A 22,909-nucleotide genomic window follows, 5' to 3' on the forward strand; every position below is an offset into this window, starting at 1 on the left:
AGACCTTTTATAGGCAGGTCTGGATGATTATACCTCTGATTTTGTTTTTCCTTCTTTGGCTTGTGTGACTGCTTGTCATAATTTGAGGTCAAACAACAAATTAAAAACCCAAAACAGTGCAGCATTATGCAGCTACAGTAACCTCATTGTTCTACTGTATTACCTCCTTTTCCATGTTTGGGTTTCCTTTCCTGCTGCAAATACCATACCACCTTCTGATCAAGAGAGATTGGCAGATGACACACTCTAATTGTGAAGTGCCCCAGAGCTACTTACTCTTTTAACTTTTAGTTTTCCCATCTTGTTTTGGAAAATCTCCCAGCTTAGCCTTCGGTTATCACTTGTGGAAAGCTTAAATGGAAATGACATCCTATGAATAGTCAACCAGAGAAGTGAAGCCACATCTTACCACTTCGTGGAAGAGTGCATTGGAATAGAAGTGGGTTGTACTTGTAACTTGATTGATGAAATGCATTTGATATGATGTGCACCAAGGTCCTAATTTCTTTTGCCTCTTAGCCTCTGCAGCCATGCCTCAACTCCAAAGAGTCAATGCTGGTGTTTCAGAAGCACTGCAGGATAGCTGAAGAGTACCACAAAGTGCAGAAAGAAATTGCACTGCTACAAGAACGGAAGTAAGTAAACTTCTACATTTGCAATTTGATACTTTTCATAATAATATTTATTCATCCATTGAATTAACGACAGCTTCTGATTAGATCTGAGGCCCAGGAAAATATTGCTTTGCAACACTTACCATTTAATGCTATTTTTAACTTAAACAAACATAACTGAAAGCATTAACTGGTTTATAAATTATAAAGTGAAAATAAAAGTGTTTTGAAAATTGTGGCCCTGTACCATACCATGCCACAGCGCGCATGGTATGGTGCAGGGCCACAGAGAACAAGTCTAATACCCAGATGACATTGATGTAACTGATTGCCAGCCAAAGCAACAGCAGGGGCACTAGCTAAGATGAAAGGAGAAATCAAGCAAACTTTCTGCTTCTGATTGTTACCTACTGATTCCTTTTGGAAAGCATATGTGTGGGTGTTTGATTGATGACACCAAATAGGGTTAGCTGATAGTCTGCCTGCTGTCAACTAATCTGAAAACAGCTATGGTGGTCCAAAATGCATCAGTATCTGCCTCCGGGAAGAAGGAGGAAGGAAACTGGAAGATCTGTTTTAAAAATAGCAAAGTCACTCATTCATTTGCCTATTTGTGAAAGCAGAATTAGCAAGACTCCCATATGTTTCATTCTGTGGGATGGGTAACCATATGAGATGTGGGAGATGCCTCCAACAAGCATCTGTCTACCAGTTCCAAGTAGCACATTCACTGCAGTTTCCCTTACTAACATTTTGTAGATGTGATAACACAAACCACATTTCTCTCAAATATTGTTGCCTTTCATTTTTCTTGTATATCACTTCTCTGCTTGACAACTCCTTGATAAGTTATGGTTCCATGGGCATTGACCATATTTTGGTACCTCAGGAAACAACATTGTATTATGCTTAAAATATCAAAAAAAGGGAAGATTTTGCACTGTGCTAATGGCGAGGCTATCATAAGAGTAAATTATACAGGCTGTCCCAGGGTAACACATGAATTCCATTTTTAGAGACGTTCATGAGATGATTTTGTCCATAAGTCTAAAAATAAACATAAATCAATCAATATGGCAACCATATCTCCGCATTATCATAATGAATAGCATCTAAAGCACTTAAGATTGATAAGAATGAACAATTACTAAAAGTGGAGAGAAAGTGGAAGCTAGTTCTGCTCTCCACTAGAAGGAACATATGTACAAATGTCAGACTTTTGAATTTAATAATTTTATGGGATGTCATTCATGTGTACAGGTGTCCTTAAGTCAGGTGTTCGTAACCTGATGACAGCCTGTTGTAACTTCCCGTGCATGCACCCGCACTGTTACTTGCAGGAATCTGAAAGCTGCAGTTCCAAGTTGACCTACACTTTTGCAGTCCATGCTGTAACACATCTTTGCAGATAGATTCAGGAATTAATGTAAGAGTATGAAGTTGCCATGTTTCCCCATCATTATCAGTTGGACGCCCATTAGCTACAAATTAGCAAAAATGGGTAGGTCTGGTGCATTCAGATGTAAATTATTTTAAGAAGGAAAAAGGATGATAGAAAATAAACCCTGTAGCCCTGAAAGTAATTTTACAAACATGGACTCTCATTCATAGGAATTTATGTTGGACATTTATGTTTTTTTAATTTGTTTCTGCCTATGTTATTTGTTCCTCTTAAACCCCTAATTTTGTTCCTCCTGCCCCCTCCCTTTCATTTGCTTTTGATACACAAGTTAAATCCAATTTATCTTTGCTGGTTTAAACTCCACAGGAGATGGCTTTCGCTCCAGCACCATCAGTGATTCCAAAGCACACTCCATGTAAAATTATGTGGATTTGGAAAGTTGTTTTTTTCCACTCAACCCACTTTAAGCAAAAGTTTGCCATGAACCAGTGCCATCGGGCAGCATTTTAAAATGTAATTCTAAAAAAACGGCTTGATCTAGTTAAAAGATGTAACTTTTATTCAAATTTATTCAATAGAGCTGAAAATTGGTATCTCTGGAAAAAATACCTTTTAAATCAAATGAGATTAACCAATTGAAAATTACATTAGAAAGTGCTGAACTTTTAAAATATTTAGTTTGGGGTATAATAGTATTTAAAAAAAATCATTTAAAACATTTCACAATGTAGTAATTAGTTGCTTTGTACCCTAAAGTTTCATCTTAATTGTTGGAGCCTTCTTAAAGGCCTATAAAAGAATGTTATGAGTAAAAGTCACCCTGGAAGCTTGGCCAGTGTTGTGCCTCTACTGCATTATTAGACTCGGGCAAAAGACAGGATAAGTAACAAGTCACACTGAATGCAATTTGCACTTAAAATTCTGTGATCTTTTGCACCAATTCCACCAGTATTAGGAGAAATGGAACAAGATCACCAGTGCAACTTAGCTGAACTTCCAAGCCTGTGGGTCACAGTGTGGACTCATTGATCTGACTGGTTGATGAACCACACTATTCTGCATCTTGCTGACATTTACACCAGATCCCCTGGATCAGAGGCCTGAGACAAGCAGTCATCCCCTGAGTTTTTAGCGAAATGTGCAATTTTGAAAGTGGTGCTAGATGCTGAGAACTAAAAAAATGAAGTAGGTAATATTTCTCATTGATGCACAGTATAGTATATGATTTTATTTTGATATGAAGTAAAAAAGAAATAAGCCTAATTTCCAATTACAGGGGTACAGATTTCATACATTTATAAAATATATATGTTTAGTGAGGTCTGAAAAATTAGCTTTAAACAGTTAAATTCAGAGAAAATCAATAAGATTTGCTGGTGGTTAAGTTGAAATCAAATGAATATCATACTGATATGGTAAACTATCATGCAATGAATGCCCACAATGGAGTGACTTATTTACTGTGACACATCTTATTGTTTTTCTGGTTATACTAAGGATTTTTTCTTTGGTGCTATGATTTAAGACATCAGATCTCTTAAATTTAATTCTCCAACGCAACTGTAAATTGCATTCCTCCCTCCATCTTCCATGCAAATTAAACGTTTAATTTCTCTTTCCCAGTTCTGATGAAGGATCTTCAATCTGAAATGCTAACTCTTTTTCTTTTTACAGATGCTGCTTGATCTGTGGAGTATTTTCAGCATGTCCTGCTTTTATTTCAGATTTCTAGTTTTTTGATTTTCTTGAGAAGCCAGAGATCAACACACATGTAGCTGAAATTCTGCTCAACTGACAAAGTGATTTATACTCACATGATTGCCACTATGGTTTACCAACCTGCTGATTCATGATTACATCCTGCTCTAATAGTCCAGTGAACCATGCACATGTGGTTGAAATCCTGATCTAATAATCCTGCTCCAGATGTTTAACAATAAATAAACTGGCTTTTCCAATAGTCAATGGCTAGATTCACTTTGATGGGTGGTTAAGTTCCAGAGAACCATTACCATCTCTGGAAATCTATACCCTTACAACTCTAAAGCAAAGTCTTGCAGATACTAGAACTGTGAAATAAACACAAGGAGTACTGGAAATAGACAACAGGTCAGGTAGCATCCATGGTGAAAGAAATCTGACATTTTATCAGAAATGATGAAATGCCATTGACCCAAAGTGTTAAATGTTTCACTCTTGAGACATTGCCTTTTGATTATTTCCTACTTCCAGCATTATTTTTATATTCCATTATAAGTATCTTTCAGGAGGAGGGAAAATTTAGAACAAAGAGTACCGAAGTTTTAAAATAATTGCAAACAAAAGATAATTGTCTGCATTATGCTAAATACTTATATACTGAACTTAAAGGTGAAATTGAAATTGGCACTGTTTCCTACAATTATCCATTCTCTGGATGTAATTTTTTCTCCCTTTAGCATTCCCTCTCATAAAACATTTGCAGTTTTTAAAGTGCAAGCTAACCAGTAATTTCCTGCCTTTTGTCATATTGACTCCTCCTTAATCACCCTCGGAAGTGCACTATCTCAACTCTTCTGTGCAAGTTTTCAACAAACACGACAACCCCACCCTGTGACTCTGTCAGTTACGATAACAAATTGCTGAGTTCCAAAGAAAGGCGTTTGCATTTTGAAATTCCTTTCATGTAATTTGACTGTTCCAAAATGCTTCACAGGCAAAGGACTATTTTTAATGTGCAAATACTGTCACGTATGCAAAGGTGACAATCAAATTATATACAGCAAATGCCTACAATAAAATTAGATTGATGATCCCTTCATCTAGTTTTGGTGGTGTCAGTCAGGAATACAGAAAAACTGCTTTGTTTTAATAGTCCTTTTACATCTACTAAGTAGGTTTTGGGAATCTATTCATCAAAAGACTTCATCTGTGATAATCCAGGTCTTTTTCAGCACTTCAATAAGATGATAGGGGACCTCGCCTAGATAAAGTGGAACCAAATATTAACTAGTAAAGTTGTACCAGACCAACAGGTGACCTTTCAGGAACAAATGCTTCTGCTCCAGGCTAGGTTATTCCCATAAAGGGGAAAGATAAGACATGAGAAGAGAGATAGAGAAGATGATGAAAAAAGGAGAGTGTATGATGCACATTAGATAAATAACTCTTGTGAGAACCAGCAAACTCATAAGCTGAGAGGGGAAGTGAAAAACAAAATAGATGACAGAGGGAAGGTGTGAGAGTAGACTGGCAATTGACTTAAAAGGGAACCTAAGTTGTGCAGGAATGTAAAAGCAAGTGGGTAGTATGAGGAAGGCTAGGGTTGATTGTGGACAAGGAGAGTGATCAGTGTATAAGGGCAGATGGCAATATTGAAATACTTGTAAAACTCTTCTGAGGAAGAGGATGTTGCTAAAATCTTAGTTGGAGTAAGACAAGTAGATAAAATGGATGGGATGAAAGCTGGTAAGGAGAATGTACAAGACAGGCCACCAGGTCGGGACTGGAAGCATCCAACACTACTGAGGAGGTGAAGGTTGCAGAATGGCATGCCTTATCTTCCAATCCTCCCAAAATACAGGAAAAATACTAGAGGACTGAAAAATGGTAAATGTAATGCCTTTATTCAAAAAGGGGCTGCAAGGACATGGCAGGTGTTTAACTTTGTTGTGGGTAAGCTTTTAGAAATACTAATCAGGGCAAAAGCTGATGCCGTTTGACCTGCCAAGTATTTTGTATTTTTATTTCAGATTTCCAACAATTATTTTTTTTCTCACTTTTAGATCAGGAAAAGCATTAATGGGCACTCAGAGGACTTTGAGTTGATAAAGGAGAGCCAACACAGACATGTTAATGGCTAACCATTTTCAACTATCTCCCTGAATTTTTTGAAGAGATCATAGAGAACGCTGATGAGGGAATGTAGTAGATGTCCTCTTCATGGTGTTTCAGAAACATTTGATAAATTCCCACACATAACACTGGTCAGAAAAATTGATGGAAATGGCACTTTAAGGGTCAGTAACAGCATGGATAGGAATTTGGGTATAAACCAGAATGCAGAGAGTCGTGGTAAATAAAAACAGAGAATGCTGGAAATACTCAACAGCTCAGGCAGAATTTCAGGAGAGAGAAATAGAGTTAATGTTTCAGGTCAATGACCTTTTTTCCAGAGGTGAGAGGAATGAAGTGTAATTCATCCAAGAACAAAATGAGTATACATAGTTTTCCAACAAACTTCTATCTTTTAAGTGTCAAATTGCTGTTGCATACTCAGCCCTGATGTCTGATACACTGAGGATGCACTCAGTATTTGATTCACCATTCATTTATTCATAATCTAATCTATTCATAATCTATACAAAATCTTCGAGCATATGGTGTAAATAGTGTAGAGACAGCTCTGATAGTAAAGGCAGTACCCGCAATCGAGTTATCACAATAGTTCAATTTGATTTTAGAAACAGAAGTGTTTTGAAAGCAAGGCATTTAAGTGAAACCTAAGTGGACTGTTTAATTTGTCATAATCTTTTGATAATCATTTAGTAAGAAATGGAACTTCCTTACTTTGTCCAATGAAGATCCTACATTCTCTTATTCTCTCACATGTGCCCATTTGATTCTACCACCAGCACTAGGGGATACTTACAGTAGCCAATTAACTTACCAACCTGCATGTCTTATGGATGTGGGAGGAAACCTGAGCACTGGAGGAAACCCACACAATCACAGGGAGAATGTGCAAATTCCACACAGACGGCACCAGAGATCAGAATCAAACTTAGGTAATTGGAGCTGTGAGGCAGCAGCATTACCTGCAGTGCCACTATGCTTCAAAGGGTGGAACAGAGGTGGACCTGACATCAGTGTTTATTTACACTGGACGTATTTACATGGGATACACAGCTTATGGATATCTACTAGGCATCTCATTGTAGTCTATCAGTGAAGAGGGTTTGAATCTTCAAAGTGGTTAAAGGAGGGAAGGAGGGTTGGGATGAGGGCCATCTGGTTATATGTCAGCTCTCTGAAAGACACGTCCACTCATTCCATTGCATTACCCTTTTCCTGCACTATATTACAATGATTTTTTACAGAATTATGGCAATCTTGTACACTCAACATAGTTTATGAAACCAGAAGCGAACTATTTGGATAGTAGAACCTTTAGTCATGAAATTTGACCATTAGCCAGGATTAAACACTATTTCACTTGGAAATTGTTAATAGGCAGTCCAGATTTGATATCATAACTAACTACATAATGTCCTGGTCATGATACAGGGATTATTTCCTGAACTTGTACTCTCTGTAATCATTGCTGTCTCATATTTGAAACTGAGCTGAGACATCATGCTGTAAAATAGAGAATTTGTGATCCAGAAGTTGTCTGTTTCCTGTAGTTGAACTGAAACAAGCATTTTAAAGCTGTATAAATTCAACAAAGAGGAAGTTGCCTCATCTGAGTTCCTTTTAAAACCACACATTAAAATCAAAATCTTTGATAATATATGTTCGATTTTGTATCAATTACTGATGATTTTTTTAAAACAAAACTGGGTATAAAAACATAAAATGATAGAGCAAAGAATGAGACATTCAGCCAAATCTGAAGTATTTTTGTATCCCAATGGGAGGACCTCCACAGCCAGTTGCCAGATGAGGCTTATGTAGGGCTTGAATTTTTCAGTTTTTATTATTAGTTCAGTGCAGGAGTATTTTGTTTTTCATTTTTATTCCCATTTGATAAAATTGTGTATTTTCAACTATTTAAAAATAGCCAAAAGTTGTGTCAACCTCCATAAAGCCCAACTAAACCAAAATCAGTAACAATTACAGACCTCTTTTTTAAATACTTCTGCAAAGGAATCATGAATACATTTTGTATTTTACCCCATTTCCAGCTGTGTGTTTACTGTTCCATTCTTTTTCACAGGTCACTACAGTCACACCACTGACCAGAGCAGTTCACAAACAAGCAGGATTGCTCACTCACATTTTGAAAGCATTCTTAAAACTAAAGTGAATAGAAATACAAATTCTGCATGATTGCTGGCAAAGAGAGAAAGAAGAAAGAAACTATTTTGCTGGTGGTCCTCTGGGGTGGTTTTTCAGTTTTTATTGGTTGATACTGAAAATATCAAGCTTTAGGCATTTGATTGAAATTCTGGTTTCAAAACATTCCACCAGGTTCTGCTTAGCAGTTGGCCAGCACTGTTGTTGAGTGGGCTGGCTGGAAATTTCTGAAATATAGAGCAGATACTAAGGAATATATTTCCCTGATTGTACTTGGAAATGCAAATGATCATCTGGCACAAGGGGAAACTGAATGGGAAGGATTTCAGCCACATAATGGATCCCATCCAATGTTCTGTCCATTTAAGTGAATCATTGGAAAAAAAATCCTAGCAGTTGACACCAGATCGAGCAAAATGAATCATTCCCATATTAACCATCCCAGGTTTCCCCATGGTGCACCAAGTTCAGAAAATTTATTCATATTGTTCTAAATTTGGATCTTTTAAATGATATTGCCTTGTGCCATGTGTCTGAGCTAAACCTTTGAAATATACTTTAAGATGATAGTTGTTTGGCCTCAAAGCAGTCTACAAAATTAGATCCTGTGATGTTATATCACAACATGGAACTGTTTAATAGAATTATGAAAGTGTACAAAGGAGGAAGTATTTTGTGTAAGTACTTCTCTATAGAATCTGGTTCCCCTTTGATGACTGACATATTTAGGTGGCAATGAAGAAGGGAAATGATGTCATGCATCTTTGAATAAGAACAGCAGCTGAGTTTGTTGCTGATTAGACAATCAGGAAGCTATCCAAAATTAACTCTAAGGAGTTGCTCTTGGGGAAGATTTTTTGCAAAATGTCTCATCAATTATGTTGCTAAGCAATGGAAAAGGAAAATACTTCTGTCTATTTTTCCTTTAAAGATAATGATGCAATTTTTGGTTTCATTATAAGGGAAGGCACCTTGTGCATAGGGGCAGGAACTATGATCAAGTCAGATGACAAATTGCTAGTCTGAATTGTTTTTACTAGATTAAGTCTTCTGGTGATTCATTGTGAGCTGAATCACTGTGATTTTGAGCCTTTCAGACCAGGAGACCACCGGTTCAATCCCGACACTGTGGTTGGGTTATCTATCTCAGCGTTGTGTACATTAAGCTTTGGTGTCCCTGGGCCAGCAAGGATTCCTAAATGAAATCTCTGCCTTAACATCCACTGAGGTAAGTTTTCTTAGACATGTGGCAGAAAATGACATGCATCCCTTGAATATTTTTCTTGCAAAGGATTATTCTTCAAAGACCTTAAAGGAGAAGAAATAGTGCGCATGAAGTGAGAAAGGGAAGAGGGAAAAATTAGATCCATGGAAACATATTGGAAGAGATGTTGAAAACATAAAGGTGTGTTTTCTTTCTCAGCAATGCTGTTATGGGAAGGTACAGGATGAAAGCCACTTTTTCTTACAGATGACATTGGATGGAAAATCGGTGTCACTGCTTCTTTACCCTCCACATGATCTTATTCATTGTGATGTTTTCACAGTCTGGATCCAGATCCCAGCCATGGATGGCACATGTTCCACAGGAGAGGAGACTAACGGAAGACACTTTCTAGGAAACAGCTATTAGTCCCTGAGTTATCTATTTATTTACTGACTGAACTCGAATGACTGACTCAGCTGATCAGCACAACTGACTAACTTCTCTGACCGACTCAACCTGCTTACCCGGAGAAACAAAGGACTGCAGATGCTGGAATCTCGATGAAAAACACGATGATGCTGGAGGAACTCAGGTCTGCTGAGTTCCTCCAGCATCATCGTGTTTTTCAACCTGCTCACCTGACTGACTGCACCCAACTCAACTTACTTACTTTACAGACCCACTGATGGATTTTACTTAACTGACTTTATTTACTGACTTTTTATTTATGTATTGACATTCTGCTTGAAAGTGTATTCTTTTGCAATTTTTAAAATAAATGCAGAGTCGATGTTTCCCCTGACTGGGGTATCTGGAACAAAGGGTCACAGTCTCAACATTTCCTTGGTATGATGCAACATGGACACAAACTCATGGGGGTCCTTGACATCTGGTTGAAATCCTGATCTAATACCCCTGTCCAAAATATATCCAACAACAGCTATTCAAGACAGAGGTTAGTGATTCATTGGCATTCTGCACTCATGTTGACTGTGGAAGCTCAGTCACCTGGGATAATTAAGACAAATATAGTTAAATTTTTAAATTGGTATTGGTTTATTATTGTCACTTGTACCGAGGTACAGTGAAAAGCTTGTCTTACAAACCGATCGTACAGGTCAATTCATTACACAGTGCAGTTACATTGAGTTAGTACAAAGTGCATTGATGTAGTACAGGTAAAAACAGTAACAGTACAAAGTAAAGTGTCACAGCTACAGAGAAAGTGCAGTGCAATAAGGTGCAAGGCCACAACAAGGTAGATTGTGAGGTCATAGTCCATCTCATTGTATAAGGGAACCGTTCAATAGTCTTATCACAGTGGGGTAGAAGCTGTCCTTAAGTCTGGTGGTACGTGCCCTCAGGCTCCTGTATCTTCTACCCGATGGAAGAGGAGAGAAGAGAGAATGTCCCGGGTGGGTGGGGTCTTTGATTATGCTGGCTGCTACACCAAGACAACGAGAGGTAAAGACAGAGTCCAAGGAGGGGAGGCTGGCATCCGTGATGCGCTGGGCTGTGTCCACAACTCTCTGCAGCTTCTTGTGGTCCTAGGCAGAGCAGTTGCCGTACCAAGCCGTGATACATCCAGATAGGATGCTTTCTATGGTGCATTGGTAAAAGTTGGTGAGAGTCAAAGGGGACAAACCAAATTTCTTTAGCCTCCTGAGGAAGTAGAGGCACTGGTGAGCTTTCTTGGCAGTGGCATCTACGTGATTTGACCAGGACGGGCTGTTGGTGATGTTCACTCCCAGGAACTTGAAGCTCTCAACCCTCTCGACCTCAGCACCATTGATGTAGACAGGTGCATGTACACCGCCCCCTTTCCTGAAGTCAGTGACCAGCTCTTTTGTTGACATTGAGGGAAAGGTTGTTGTCATGACACCATTCCACTAAGCTCTCTACCTCCTTCCTGTACTCCGACTTAAATATTAAGGAATTTAAGTTGCGTGTTAGTACAGGGAAGTGTCAATTAGGTGGAAGATCAGCCATGATCTTTATTGATTGGTGGAGTAGACATGAGAGACTCTTGCTTCTTTTTCTTATTTTCTTTTGTGATTTGGGGAAGACAATATTAGCTTTCTATTTAATTCAAAATTGCAAATTACAATGTAAGGAGTGAAGTTACAATTCTTCCCAGAAATATTATTTTGTAGTATCTTGCAGTTTATTAATAAGTGTCACAGCACTAACTTTTGAGGAGAAAGTATCTAGACCATTGTAATAAAGCTAAATTGGAATGAATCTTTTTTAAAATGTAGTTTAGAAAAAGTCAGCATTTATTGAACAGAATTGTGTCAACAATCCACTGGTCTTGATGCCATGAAAATGTTTCCTTTAAATGATTATTCCTCTCTTTTTTCTTATAACAAGGCTATATGGTATTGGAAGGACTTCAAGTGCAAAACTTTTCTTAAGACTGTTAGTTGTCACAGAGTGAAACTCCTTTCTGATAACTATATTTTGAATAATATCTGGTTCCATATGAATAAAGTTAATTTAATCTATTTTTAGAACGCAACTAGAACGATATGATAGAAATGGCTCGTGATTAAATTTAATCTCCATGCATTTGATTGTGAAATTTTAACCCCAACAATTTTTCTCTTGATGTTTAGATAAATGCAAGGTGAAAGTGTCTGCTGAAACAAATTTCAATATTTGTTGCCCATTATTAGCATTTCCTAGCTTTTTGACATCAGCTCCTTACAAGTGACAGAGAGAGAAATGTTCATCTTAATGCAAACTGAATTTACGGCATTGCTCTGGAGACACTAAGAATAGTGTTCCAACTCATGATGTTCTCCATCTTTAATTGAAGGATTGTTCTCTTGAGTATAAGTTACTATTTTCTGAATGTTAAATGTATTAAAACAGAAATTAATTATGGATGTGAAGCAATTTCTTACTGAAAATTGTATTCATGGGCTAATAGTAAAGGTTTGCAAGTGCCGGAGTTGCATGTCTGCTAACAGTGGTACAAAGTTACCTCATGCACTGTAATACTGTTTCACTGTTGATGTGTATGTTTAAATATACTAAAATCCAAACTGGAAACTTAAAGAAATAAATGGGTCTTCACATTGCTGCATCTAATATATTTATCTACAGAGACATTCAGAAAATTGAATGAAGCAGCATGACTCAGTAGCTACTGGCATATCTTGGATGACAAATATTTACCACCGCATACAGCAGTAGGGTTTTCAAGGTCATCGGTCAGGAAATAAACAATTAAGTAGTTTCTTCTCAAAGATTTAGTGAGCATTTCAGCTCTTAGGAATAATATGGAAAATGGACCAAATGAATATGTAACTTTACTGTTTTTATTTAGCAGTTACCTTAAGATGTCAGATGTTCCACATTATTCACATAGTGCAGCATTTATTTTCCCTTTCTGCATACTCTCACAAAACATTTATATTGCTGCAATGTGAACCAGGTTATGCTAGCTGTAAAATATTGTCTACACTGTGCATGTTCCTTAATGAACTAAGTGCTTATTGTTGGTTTACTTCTTGAAGCAAGGTTGCACTTAAATGTACAAAAAAACATTGTAGATAAATACATATATTGGAAGTGGGATTAAAGCTCCTCTTTGGATTTCTAGCCTTACAGTTTAGAACATTATTGAGAGAACAATATTGAGAGGATTCTCCATGACTTCTGCATGACTTATAAAATGCTCTCTTATGAATATGATATTAATCTGAGATCTGCCTGGCATAGAGCAGTGATCTCCAGCCTCCTGTTAGCCTCAGAAGCATGGTCAATTTACAGCATGAATCTCAAGGTGGCGGAGAAGTACCATCAACTTTGTCTCTGAAAAATTCTCAATTCATTGGGAGGACAGGTGAACCAATGTTAGCCTTCTCTCTCAAGCCAACATTCCCAGCATCAAGGCATACTTGGTCAGGGTCCACTGGGCAGTCTGCATTGTCCATTGTTTGACAACAGACTCCTGGAAGAAGTCTTCTATTTACAACTATCCCATGGCAAGCAGTTTGCAGAATGGACAGAGAAAATGCTTCAAGGTCATTCTCAAAACTTCCTTGGAGAAAGTGCAACATCTACACAAACTGAAAGGAGCTCTTGGCCTGAGTCAGGTGAAAGCGGAGGAGAAGCATTTGGGAAGGTGCTAAGCTCTTTGAGAATCTCCAATGGGAGCAGAAACAGCAAGTCAAATTACTCAACCACCTGCCTGTCAAGCACTGCCTGTTCAATCTGTGGCAGAGTCTGTAGATCTTGCATTGGACTCACCAGTCACCTCAGGACCTGTAGGAAGTCATCCTTGCACGTCATCAAGAGATTACCAAAGAAGTTAAACTGAGTCAGTTTGTCTGTTCAGATGAATGTAAAAAACTTTTCAGCAATTATGATGAAGTTTTCCTGATGCCAGTGCCAAAATTTTTCCATCCATCAATGCCATTAACTGGAAGTCCTTAGATCATTTATTAATTTCTTATGTATGGGAGCCACTGTCCCCACATAACACTGATGTTATTGTTTTAAGAGTAATCAGTTGAGTATAAAATGCTTTAAGACATCTTGAGGGCATGGTAAAACATTGTATAAATGCAATTCTTTCTTTAATATATTAAAGAAAAGAGGACTTGTATTTATAAAGCACATGTCAGTTTCACAATGACATTCCTAGTAAATTAGCAGGCTGTGGACTTTAATGTGTATGTAGCGCTGTGGAGATTGAATTTTTTATCCATTACACTGATGGAAAATCATACATATAACTTTTGCTAATTAGCATTTATAGTTCAAATGTTAAGGCTGTGCTTTCAAATGATTGGGACAGTTTCAAACTGTGAGAATCAGTGTGATGTAAACTCCACCACAACAGTTATCTTATAAGTCACATGGAGCTAGTTTCTCACCCTTGGCCAATTATTCCCCAAGTTTTTCATATTTAAACCAGCATTAAGCTTGAATGTGGAATGCTCTGTTGCCTGGAGAAATCTGTGAAGATAGTCATTGTCATTTTTTAATTGTGAAGTATCTATCAGAACCTGCAAGTAAGCATAAAATAGTAGTGAATCACAAGTGTATGTAGGCTTTCAATATTTCCATTTCATTTATTTGTCAGGAAACAACTGATTGCAGAGCTCGATCAAGATGAAAAGGATCAACTGAATGCCACTCTTCTAACTCAGGAATATCAGCAGCTCTCTGACGAGAACCACTCTCTCACTTCCTACCACTTACAGTGCAGAGAACATCTAGAGAAACTTCAGGTGTTACTGCAGCAGCAACAAGGATCTTCCTGATTCCTGGAAAATGGTGGTGATGTTATAACAAACAAAATGCTAAAATAGCTGTGGTATCTTCTTTACAGATTCAGAGAATCAATTGGAAGAGTTTGTAAAAGGAGAAAAGAAGCCATTTTGGTAGTTCATGATTTTTCTGGAAGCTGATTTGCAGCACTGCTGTTGTTTTTCCACATGAGCTTTTATGTGTATACAGTATATAGCAAAATTAAATTTGCTGATATCAAAGAATACAACATGGAAAGGGTTAAAATCCCTAGATGTTGTAAACAAATATCAATTCTATCATTGTTCTTTATTAAAGTAAGTTGAAACATGCAAGAATTATTAATGAAATTGTATAATGATCAAATTAATGCTGATAAAGAATGTATCATAACAGATTATTCTGTACTTATAATTATTTGAAAAACCAATTGTAGTCTATAAAAATTGCAATTTCTTTTTAAGTCTACAGTGCATGCATGCGATAAAGATGTGAAAGATGTTTGCTCCAGGCTGTCAGTCAAAATTTGAAAATCATGAGGATGTTCTGAGATTTGTCTCTTTTTAATTTTAGTCCATTGCAAATTAATACAAATCTGCACTCACAGAATGGGTTAATCGTGCTGGGTTTTTATACAATGTGCACCATAAGTTTCTGTATTTTCTTTTTGGTCAACCAGGAATACACAAAGCACAAGTGCAAGTGGACATTTTATTCAAGTTATTATCTTATGATTTTTATATATGTTATATAATTCAATGTTTTAAAATAATTTTACTTTAGTTCTTTGAGGATACTTGTGGCAGTTTTACACCATTTTTTACAAGGTGCAATTATATTTAGCCAGTTATCTGAGTAATACATTGAAATGTTGAGTATTTCCAGTTTTTTCACTGCATACTAATTCTTTCAGTGGTCAATATATCAAACTCTTCCTTATCAATTGTTTTGAAATGGTAAATGCATACTGTGAAATCTGCAGAAGACATTAAGTACTCAAATAAGAAAACTCAAAGCTGGTCTCTTGTGGTTACTGTTTCATTTGAAATAGTTGTACAACTATCTATAATTTTAATAAAACTTGGGTGACATGATCTTTACCGTTTGTTGCATTTTATAAATATATACAGGTTAGGTTTAGATTTTTTTGAGCAGTTTCACTAAATTGAACCTAACTCAAGCTAGGAATAAGATCTGTGCTTTTTTTTTCATCTCTACCTTTAGTTAATATTCAATTTCATACTCTTGAAATGGTATCAGTAGTTCTTCTCAGATTGTGGCACACCTATTACAGTCAAAATGACCTCAAAGTGTCACTCCAGCAGTTTTATAACATTCATGCCAGTATAGTACTATTGCATTTGCCCATCTATCCTACTATTCAATGATTACAGAAACACCTTTAAACATGTCAGTAAAAATATAGGTTAGAATATTTCCTCATGTATTTACTTAGGTATTTTTCCCTGTTATCCTTTATGTTATCAGAAATATTTTCGATAATTATTCAGGGGATGTGGTTTAAGGAAGAGGACCAACAAAGAGATCCCAGGCTGTCATTACCTCCATTTTGAAGAATTTGAAGCAGAGGCACACATGTTCATGTTAATCAGAGCAATGGTGCCACGCAGGTTTTGACTTATGGGGCATCATGGTCCTGTTCTGTGTGCTCCAAACTGACCCACAGCCTAACTCCTGCACAGATGCAGCACTGCCAATGGTCATCAAGGTAATTGTTTAAGGTGAAGCTGAATTCCAGTTACCAAATAGCTGGATGTAGTCACTCAAAGCAAAAGATTGCCTTGTATGCTTAATTTCATTTTCACACAAGCAACCATAGTGTAAAGATTCCAAAAGGTTCAGCGAATAGGCCATCCACTGTGTGCCCTTATGTGCATAGGAGCAGAAGACAGGAGCAGGATCAGACCATTTGGCCCCTAGGGCTTGCTGTCATTCATCACAATCTTGGGTGATCACCCACCTCACAACACTATTCCCACCTCCCCTTATCTCTTGACCCCTTCAGCATGAAGAAATATTTCTCCTACCTCCTTGAATATATTTAATGATGACCTCCACTGCCTTTTAAGGCAGAGAATTCCACAGATTCATCACTCTCTGGGTAAAGACATTTCTCTTGATCTCAGTTCTAAATGATATTCCCCTTACCTGAAGCTGTAACCTCTGCCTTCTGATCTCTCCAGTCATGGGCACATTCCAATATGTTTTGTCCAAGTAGAATTTTATAGGTTTCTATGAGATCCACTCTCATTCTTCTCTACTCCAGTGATTATAGGCATAATCAACCAAATCTCTCCGTAGAGAATGAAATTCAATATTGCATCATCAAACTTCCCCACTTCTGACCTTATGATGGAAGGAAGGTCATTGATGAAGCAGCTAAAGGCAATATGGGTGTATGGTCTAGGACACTGCCTACAAAACTCTTTCAATGATAACTTAAGGTTAAAACGTTTGATCTCCAGTAACCACAACCATCTTCCCTTATGTCATGCATGACTCTAACCTGTAGTAGCATCAGTTTTCTGACTCAGCATGGGGAAAGATGCCAAATATAGGTGTGTTCCATTGTGAGAGCTATCTTGAGTTTTGATAAGGTGAGTAATTTCATTAATACTTGCAGCATCACCACACTAAAAGAATAGCTGGCAGAATTCCTATATTACCTTTCTTGTGAATGTACTTACAACTGATTAAAATATTTTTGTTGAAACTTTGGAAAACTTGTTTTACAATTAACTTTAAATCGAGAATTATGTTAGTAATTGGAATATAGGTGCTGAATCTTTGAGATTTAATGAGCAGTTTTTGGTTATCTAATTGCCACTCATTGTACAGATTCTTACTTGTAAAACAAAACCATTTGCTAAATAAGCTCTTTTCCACTGCCTATAAAATTATAAGAGTACTAAGGTGAGAATATTCAATTTGTAATTTGGAGAAGCTGGAATACAGGCCTGCTACTATTTACACAATAAGCACATCTTATATCGTCCAAAGACAATACTTTCACATCATTATTCTTAAAAGGAAACGCATCTTCCTGGACTACAAATCAAACAAAAATCCCATTACTATATTCAAAAATATGGCATTGCATCAGAAAGCTGAGGTGTTTGCATTAGTCCTGGAACAAGAGGCAAAACAAATAACCAGCTTTTCATTCTCTGAAATTGCTTGCCAATAACTAGGTAGGCAAGTAAAGTTTCAGATCCACTCCTTACCGAAGTGAACATTAAATAAGCCTTGGCATGACTATGAGAGCAGTAGTCAACATCCTGCCCTAAAAGCATTGCTATCAAAAATAGATTAACCAGTCATAAGCTCACCACTATATGTAAGATCTCACTGTATGCAACTATTCTTCCACATTTGCCTACATGACTTCATTTCAAAAGTAATGTGAAGTGTTTTGAAATATTTCAAAGATGTGACAAAGCAACACATAGGCTCGTCTTTATTTAAATTAGAATATCAAGGTGCATCCAGTAATAAATGTGACAATCTGATAATGGATTTGGAAAGCCTTATTGAGAAATTTGGGGCCATTAATATTCTTCTCAGAAATGTGATACAGCTGATTTTCCGAACCAAGGATACTTTTATGAAAGTGAAACAACAAACAAATCTGGAAAGCAACAGATTAACTGTGCTGGGGAATTATGGAGTGCTTTATGCTCTGCTTCCCAATGTCCTAACCCACACCAAATTCCATTAATGACTTGTAATGACTCTCAGGTAAGAAACAGCTTAAACTTTAATTTTTTACTTGTTCCCTCTGTTTTAGTTCTGCAATTGTCTGAGATATCTGAACTCTCCAAATTCTAACCTCGTATGTATTCCTGATCTTAGTTGCTCCATCATGGACAGATATGGCTTCAGTACTGAGATTCTCAGCTCTGAAATTTCCTCATTAGATTTATTCTTTACTCTGTTTTAGCTCTCTGTAGTCACTCAGTGACTTCCTAATCAACAAACAAAGTTATTCTGGATTCTAACCATTAAATCTTCTACGGAACTATTGACTGATATGCTAGTCACATTTATGAAGCAAGACCCAAATTGCCAGCTTTCCACCAGTTGAGTAAACGATGATTCACCAAACAGGAGACTGTTTATTATGGCAGTACAGCAGGGTAGCATTTTTTACTGAAAATTTCCCTTTTTTTTTGGAGTGAGGGGTGGGGGGAGGGGGCGGGAGAGGGGTGTCCTCTATTGAGCTTTGATTTGATTGTTAACACGCTTGTCAATATTTCCCAGCTCCCTTTCTGCTTCTAGCCAGCACCCTGGACAGGTATTAAACACTAATTTAATTACCATGGCTATTAGCTGAAACTATTTGTTATATTATGTAAAATTTAAAATAAAATCATATGTGATTTTATCCCTGGCAGTTGATTTGTTTTCTTTTCAAATGATAAAAGTAATTAGTGCAGATCCTCAATGATGGTCATACCATTGAATATCAAGGGGAGGCAGTTAGATTCTGACTTGTTGGAGATGGTCATTGCCTGGCATTTTTGTGGTACTAATATTACTTACCACTTATCAGCCTATGTCTGACTGTTATTCCAGGTCTTCCTGCACACTGGCATAAGCTGTTTCATTTAATGAAGTTATGTAAATCCCACTTCTGACTTCATAATGAATCAGCTGGAAATGATTAGGCCTGGGAAACTGCCTTGAGAAGCATCTGCAGTGATGTCTTGCGGCTGGGTTGATTGACCACAACCATCTTCCTTTGTGCAAGATGCACCTCCAACCATTGGAATACTTTCCCCTCAATGCCCAATGATTTCAGTTTTACCAGGACTGCTGGGTGCCAAACGTAGTCAAATATTGCCTTGATCTCAAGGCCATTAACGGTCACCTCACTTCTGGAGTTCAGTTCTTTGGTTCAAGTTTGGACCAAGGCTGTGATGAAGTCCGGAACCAAGTTAAATAAACAAACTGTGTATCAATGAATAGGTTACAGCAATTGGCTCTTGATAGCACTGCCAACAATAATTTCCATCACTTCTTTCTGCTTCCTCTTCTTCCCACTTTCCCTGTAGTGCCCTTTTGTCCCCCAACTTCCCCTCCCTCCTCTGCACACACGCCCTTCACAATTCACTTCAGTCATTTGTGCGGTGACATGATTGCGCATCAATCTTTGTGAATGTCAGTGCCTCCGGCCAATGGGAGTACGTGGGATTGTGAGGTGTGTACTGATTGGTGGGGACGAGAATGGGGGTGGGCCAACGTGACCCCGCCCCGTGTTTGGCTCGGGGAGGGGATCGTGAGTCGATTGAGAGTTTGTGTGGAAAACAAAACGGCGGAGAAAGGTCGAGTGGCCGGTCAGGGCAAGCGGAGGCGCCGCGTCTGAGGCTGAGTTTCCTTCTGTTCGGCATGTGTATGAGGTGAGGGTCGAGGGTGGCCCGTTGCCCGCCAAGGGCCGTCTCCCCGGTACCTGCGCCTCACGGGTCTGAGACGGGAGTGGGCCGGCCCGGAGTGCCCGCTGGGAGGCTTCGGGCGTCGCTGCCGGCCGGGCCGTCAGCCTGAGCCTGGGGTGTGTCAGCCCTCCCCGTGGCCGCAGGGGAGTCTGCCTCCCCCTTTCAGCACAGGTCGGGACTTAACTGAGCCACAGACCGGGGGCGGCGAGGCATTTGTGTCCCCGAGGAAGATACTTTCCCCGTAACTTGCAGAAGTTTGCCTTTTCTCTTTCTTGTAAGCTGTAGATGGTCTGGTCTCTTGCGAATTTCCTTGATTGTATTTGAACTTCCTTATCTCTACCTTCTCTAAGCGTTTATTTTCTTGGAAGAATGCTGGTCTACACCGTGTACTGACTTTATAGACAGTGTCTGGTAAACAACTCTGTTACTATAGCTTTCAGCGCCATCCGGACTCAGTTTTGATATTTCTGTGTTTTGGGTCAGCTGCTGTAACGATCACAACGTGGGTATAGTTATAAACAAGATGACAATTTCAGGAAATATCCTCCCAGCATTTACCTTCTTCAGCCACCTAAGAATCTTGCGCGTTTCAATAAGATTGCCACATTTTTTTGAACTCCGATGAGTACTGACCCAGCATGTTCCACTTTGTAAAACAATCCCTCCATACCTGGGGTTATTCTCGTGAATCTTCGAACTGTCTCCAATGATATATATTTTCTTAAAGACACAAACCTAACACAGTATTTCAGATCTGGGCTCAGAAGTGCATTGTATAATTGTAGTAAGACTTCCCTGCTATCCTTTTGAAATAAATGCCTGCATTTTCATTAGCCTTCCTAATTGACTGTTGTACCTGTATGTTAACTTTCAATCTTACATGTAACATTGGATATCACCCCACATCCTGCAATCCCATAGTGCTAAAATTTTCTACAGCTTTTCTTAATTAAAAAAATTACTATTTTTATTCTTCCAAAATGAGCAACCTTGCATTTTTCCACATACAATTCCATTTGCCAACTCTTTGTCCTCTCATAACCCATCACAAATTTAGCCATGGTGCATTTGCTTCCTTTAAATCATTAATCTTGTAAATAGTGTGGTCCCAACACTGATCTCTATGACAAAGTATAAATAATACAGCTGTATCTACTTTTATTACCTTTTCAAAATACAAATGTAAAATGTATTGCTTCTGCACTCTGACTGATACTTCAAAGAATTAAAATAAATTTGTCAGATGTGATTTCCACCTGACCTGTTAGGACTAACCACTTATAGTTAACTGCTTTATCCTTCCCACCCTTTTTCGAATAAGAATATCACACTGGTAATTTTACAGTCCTTGGTACTCCTCCAGAATCAAAGGATTATTAGAAGATTACAACCAATCGCCATCTCTATAGCCACTTCATCTGATGAAGGGTCCTCAACCTGAAACTCTGTCAGCTCTGTTTCTTTCCATAGATGTTGCCTGACCTATTGCGTGTTTGCAGCATTTTCTGTTTTCATTAAAGATTTCCACCATCTGCAGCTTTGTTGGTTTTCATCCTCAGCATCCTTTGCTAACTATGGTTGATTCACATCACGTTGCTCGTCAGCCTTTACTATCCTTCCTCCTTGTATGGGTATGTCTTTGCTGGGAGCCATGAAGTATCTCCTTAAGTGTCTTTCACTTGCCTTTTGTCTTGCTTGTTCATTTATTTGCCCAGTCCACTGTAGACAACTCTAGCCCTTTCTGTTGTAATTCCCATTATTTAAGTTTAATTTGTTTCAAACCCTAATTCTATCATGCTGTGATCTCTACCTCCTAGAGTATTTTTCACACTAAGTTCATCTACAAAATGATATGCATGGCAGATCCAAAATAGTCTGTTCCCTGATTGAGTCCATAAAATATTTCAAGAAACTATACAATTCTATGAATTGATTCATGTGGCTACTTCCAGTTTGATTAACCCAGTCAACAAAAAGACTGAAGTCATCCATGATTAATATGCTGCTCTATTTATGCACTCCCATTGAATTATACATTTTCCTACAGTGTGCCTGCTATTAGATTACTCTGTGACCTCGTCCATGGGGAAATAAATCCAACTTCCTTAATGTTTTCCTGTATGTTAAAATCCTGTAGTAAGGATTTGACTTTGTTTGCAAGTCTGCCTATGGCTGGAATACTCGTGCTTCAGAATGAGTACTTGTAGGTAAATTAGATTTCTTCACTTAATTGTACTCTTGATAGCCCTATTTATTCATTTTGTGCAGTATTTTTCTCAATCAATACTCAAATATGCTATTTCACTGGATATTTTTTAGTTTTCATTGTTTTCATTTTTTCCACAAAATTCACATTAAAATTTTGTCTATTATGTGATATATCTAAATATTTTGAAACAATGGCTTTCGTCATCATTTTGGTCCACCACCACCACCTCTGTTGTGTTGTGCAGACCTGGAGACTGTGCTGATATCATCTTCCATCGGAGATAAATACTAAATGTAGTAAGAGGTTTGAACCCAATCTTTGAATATACATTGCTTAATCCCTTTCTAACCTAGGTTGTCTCCATTTGGACCACCTTTATTGTCAGAATCAGGTTTATTGTTGTAGTTAGCTTTGTGCCCAATGCCCCTTTTATATTTATTATAAATTGTTGAAATTTATGAATTAGACCTGACTGCAGTATTGAGGGAATTACGAGTTTACATCCTAGAGAAGGACATAGAGGTTTGGGCTGCACTGGTGTGGAAGCCTGGGATTCCCTCTCTTGTGGCACCTGTGTGTCAACACAGGGTTCCCCTGCTTGTCATGTAATTTATATCAATACTCAGGACACAGGTGCATTATTTATAGTCTGATTTGTTCTATCTTGGGGATTAAATGCATATTAAATTTCAAAGTAAAGCAAAAGCAGGCTCACCTTATGGGAGTGACTAATCATGAACAGAATAATCTGACAATAGTTGTGGT

The 22,909-nt window shown here is 37.9% G+C and overlaps 2 protein-coding genes across 6 annotated transcripts in view; both read left to right on the forward strand.

Moving 5' to 3' along the window:
- Positions 1 to 15,575, forward strand: part of map3k7cl (map3k7 C-terminal like) — a 69,680-nt gene extending 54,105 nt beyond the window's left edge. For 2 of the 3 annotated variants that reach the window (XM_052015165.1, XM_052015162.1), the window contains 2 exons: positions 520 to 635; positions 14,316 to 15,488. In XM_052015165.1, coding sequence (XP_051871125.1) covers positions 553 to 635; positions 14,316 to 14,496 — 264 coding nt within the window. In that variant the 5' untranslated portion in view covers positions 520 to 552 and the 3' untranslated portion in view covers positions 14,497 to 15,488. Of the gene's footprint in view, positions 1 to 519; positions 636 to 14,315 lie in introns of all 3 variants that reach the window. The other variant, XM_052015163.1, reaches the window with a different exon arrangement.
- A 4,115-nt stretch (positions 15,576 to 19,690) lies between these two features.
- The window catches only part of LOC127569414 (transcription regulator protein BACH1-like), a 69,166-nt gene continuing 65,947 nt past the window's right edge, over positions 19,691 to 22,909 (forward strand). The window contains exon 1 of one of the 3 annotated variants that reach the window (XM_052014029.1): positions 19,691 to 19,902. The gene's annotated coding sequence lies outside the window, so the exon portion shown is untranslated. The remainder of the gene's footprint in view (positions 19,903 to 22,909) is intronic. The other 2 variants (XM_052014031.1, XM_052014030.1) reach the window with 2 other exon arrangements.

This window comes from Pristis pectinata, chromosome 4, assembly GCF_009764475.1.
Source record: "Pristis pectinata isolate sPriPec2 chromosome 4, sPriPec2.1.pri, whole genome shotgun sequence".
NCBI lineage: Eukaryota > Metazoa > Chordata > Chondrichthyes > Rhinopristiformes > Pristidae > Pristis > Pristis pectinata.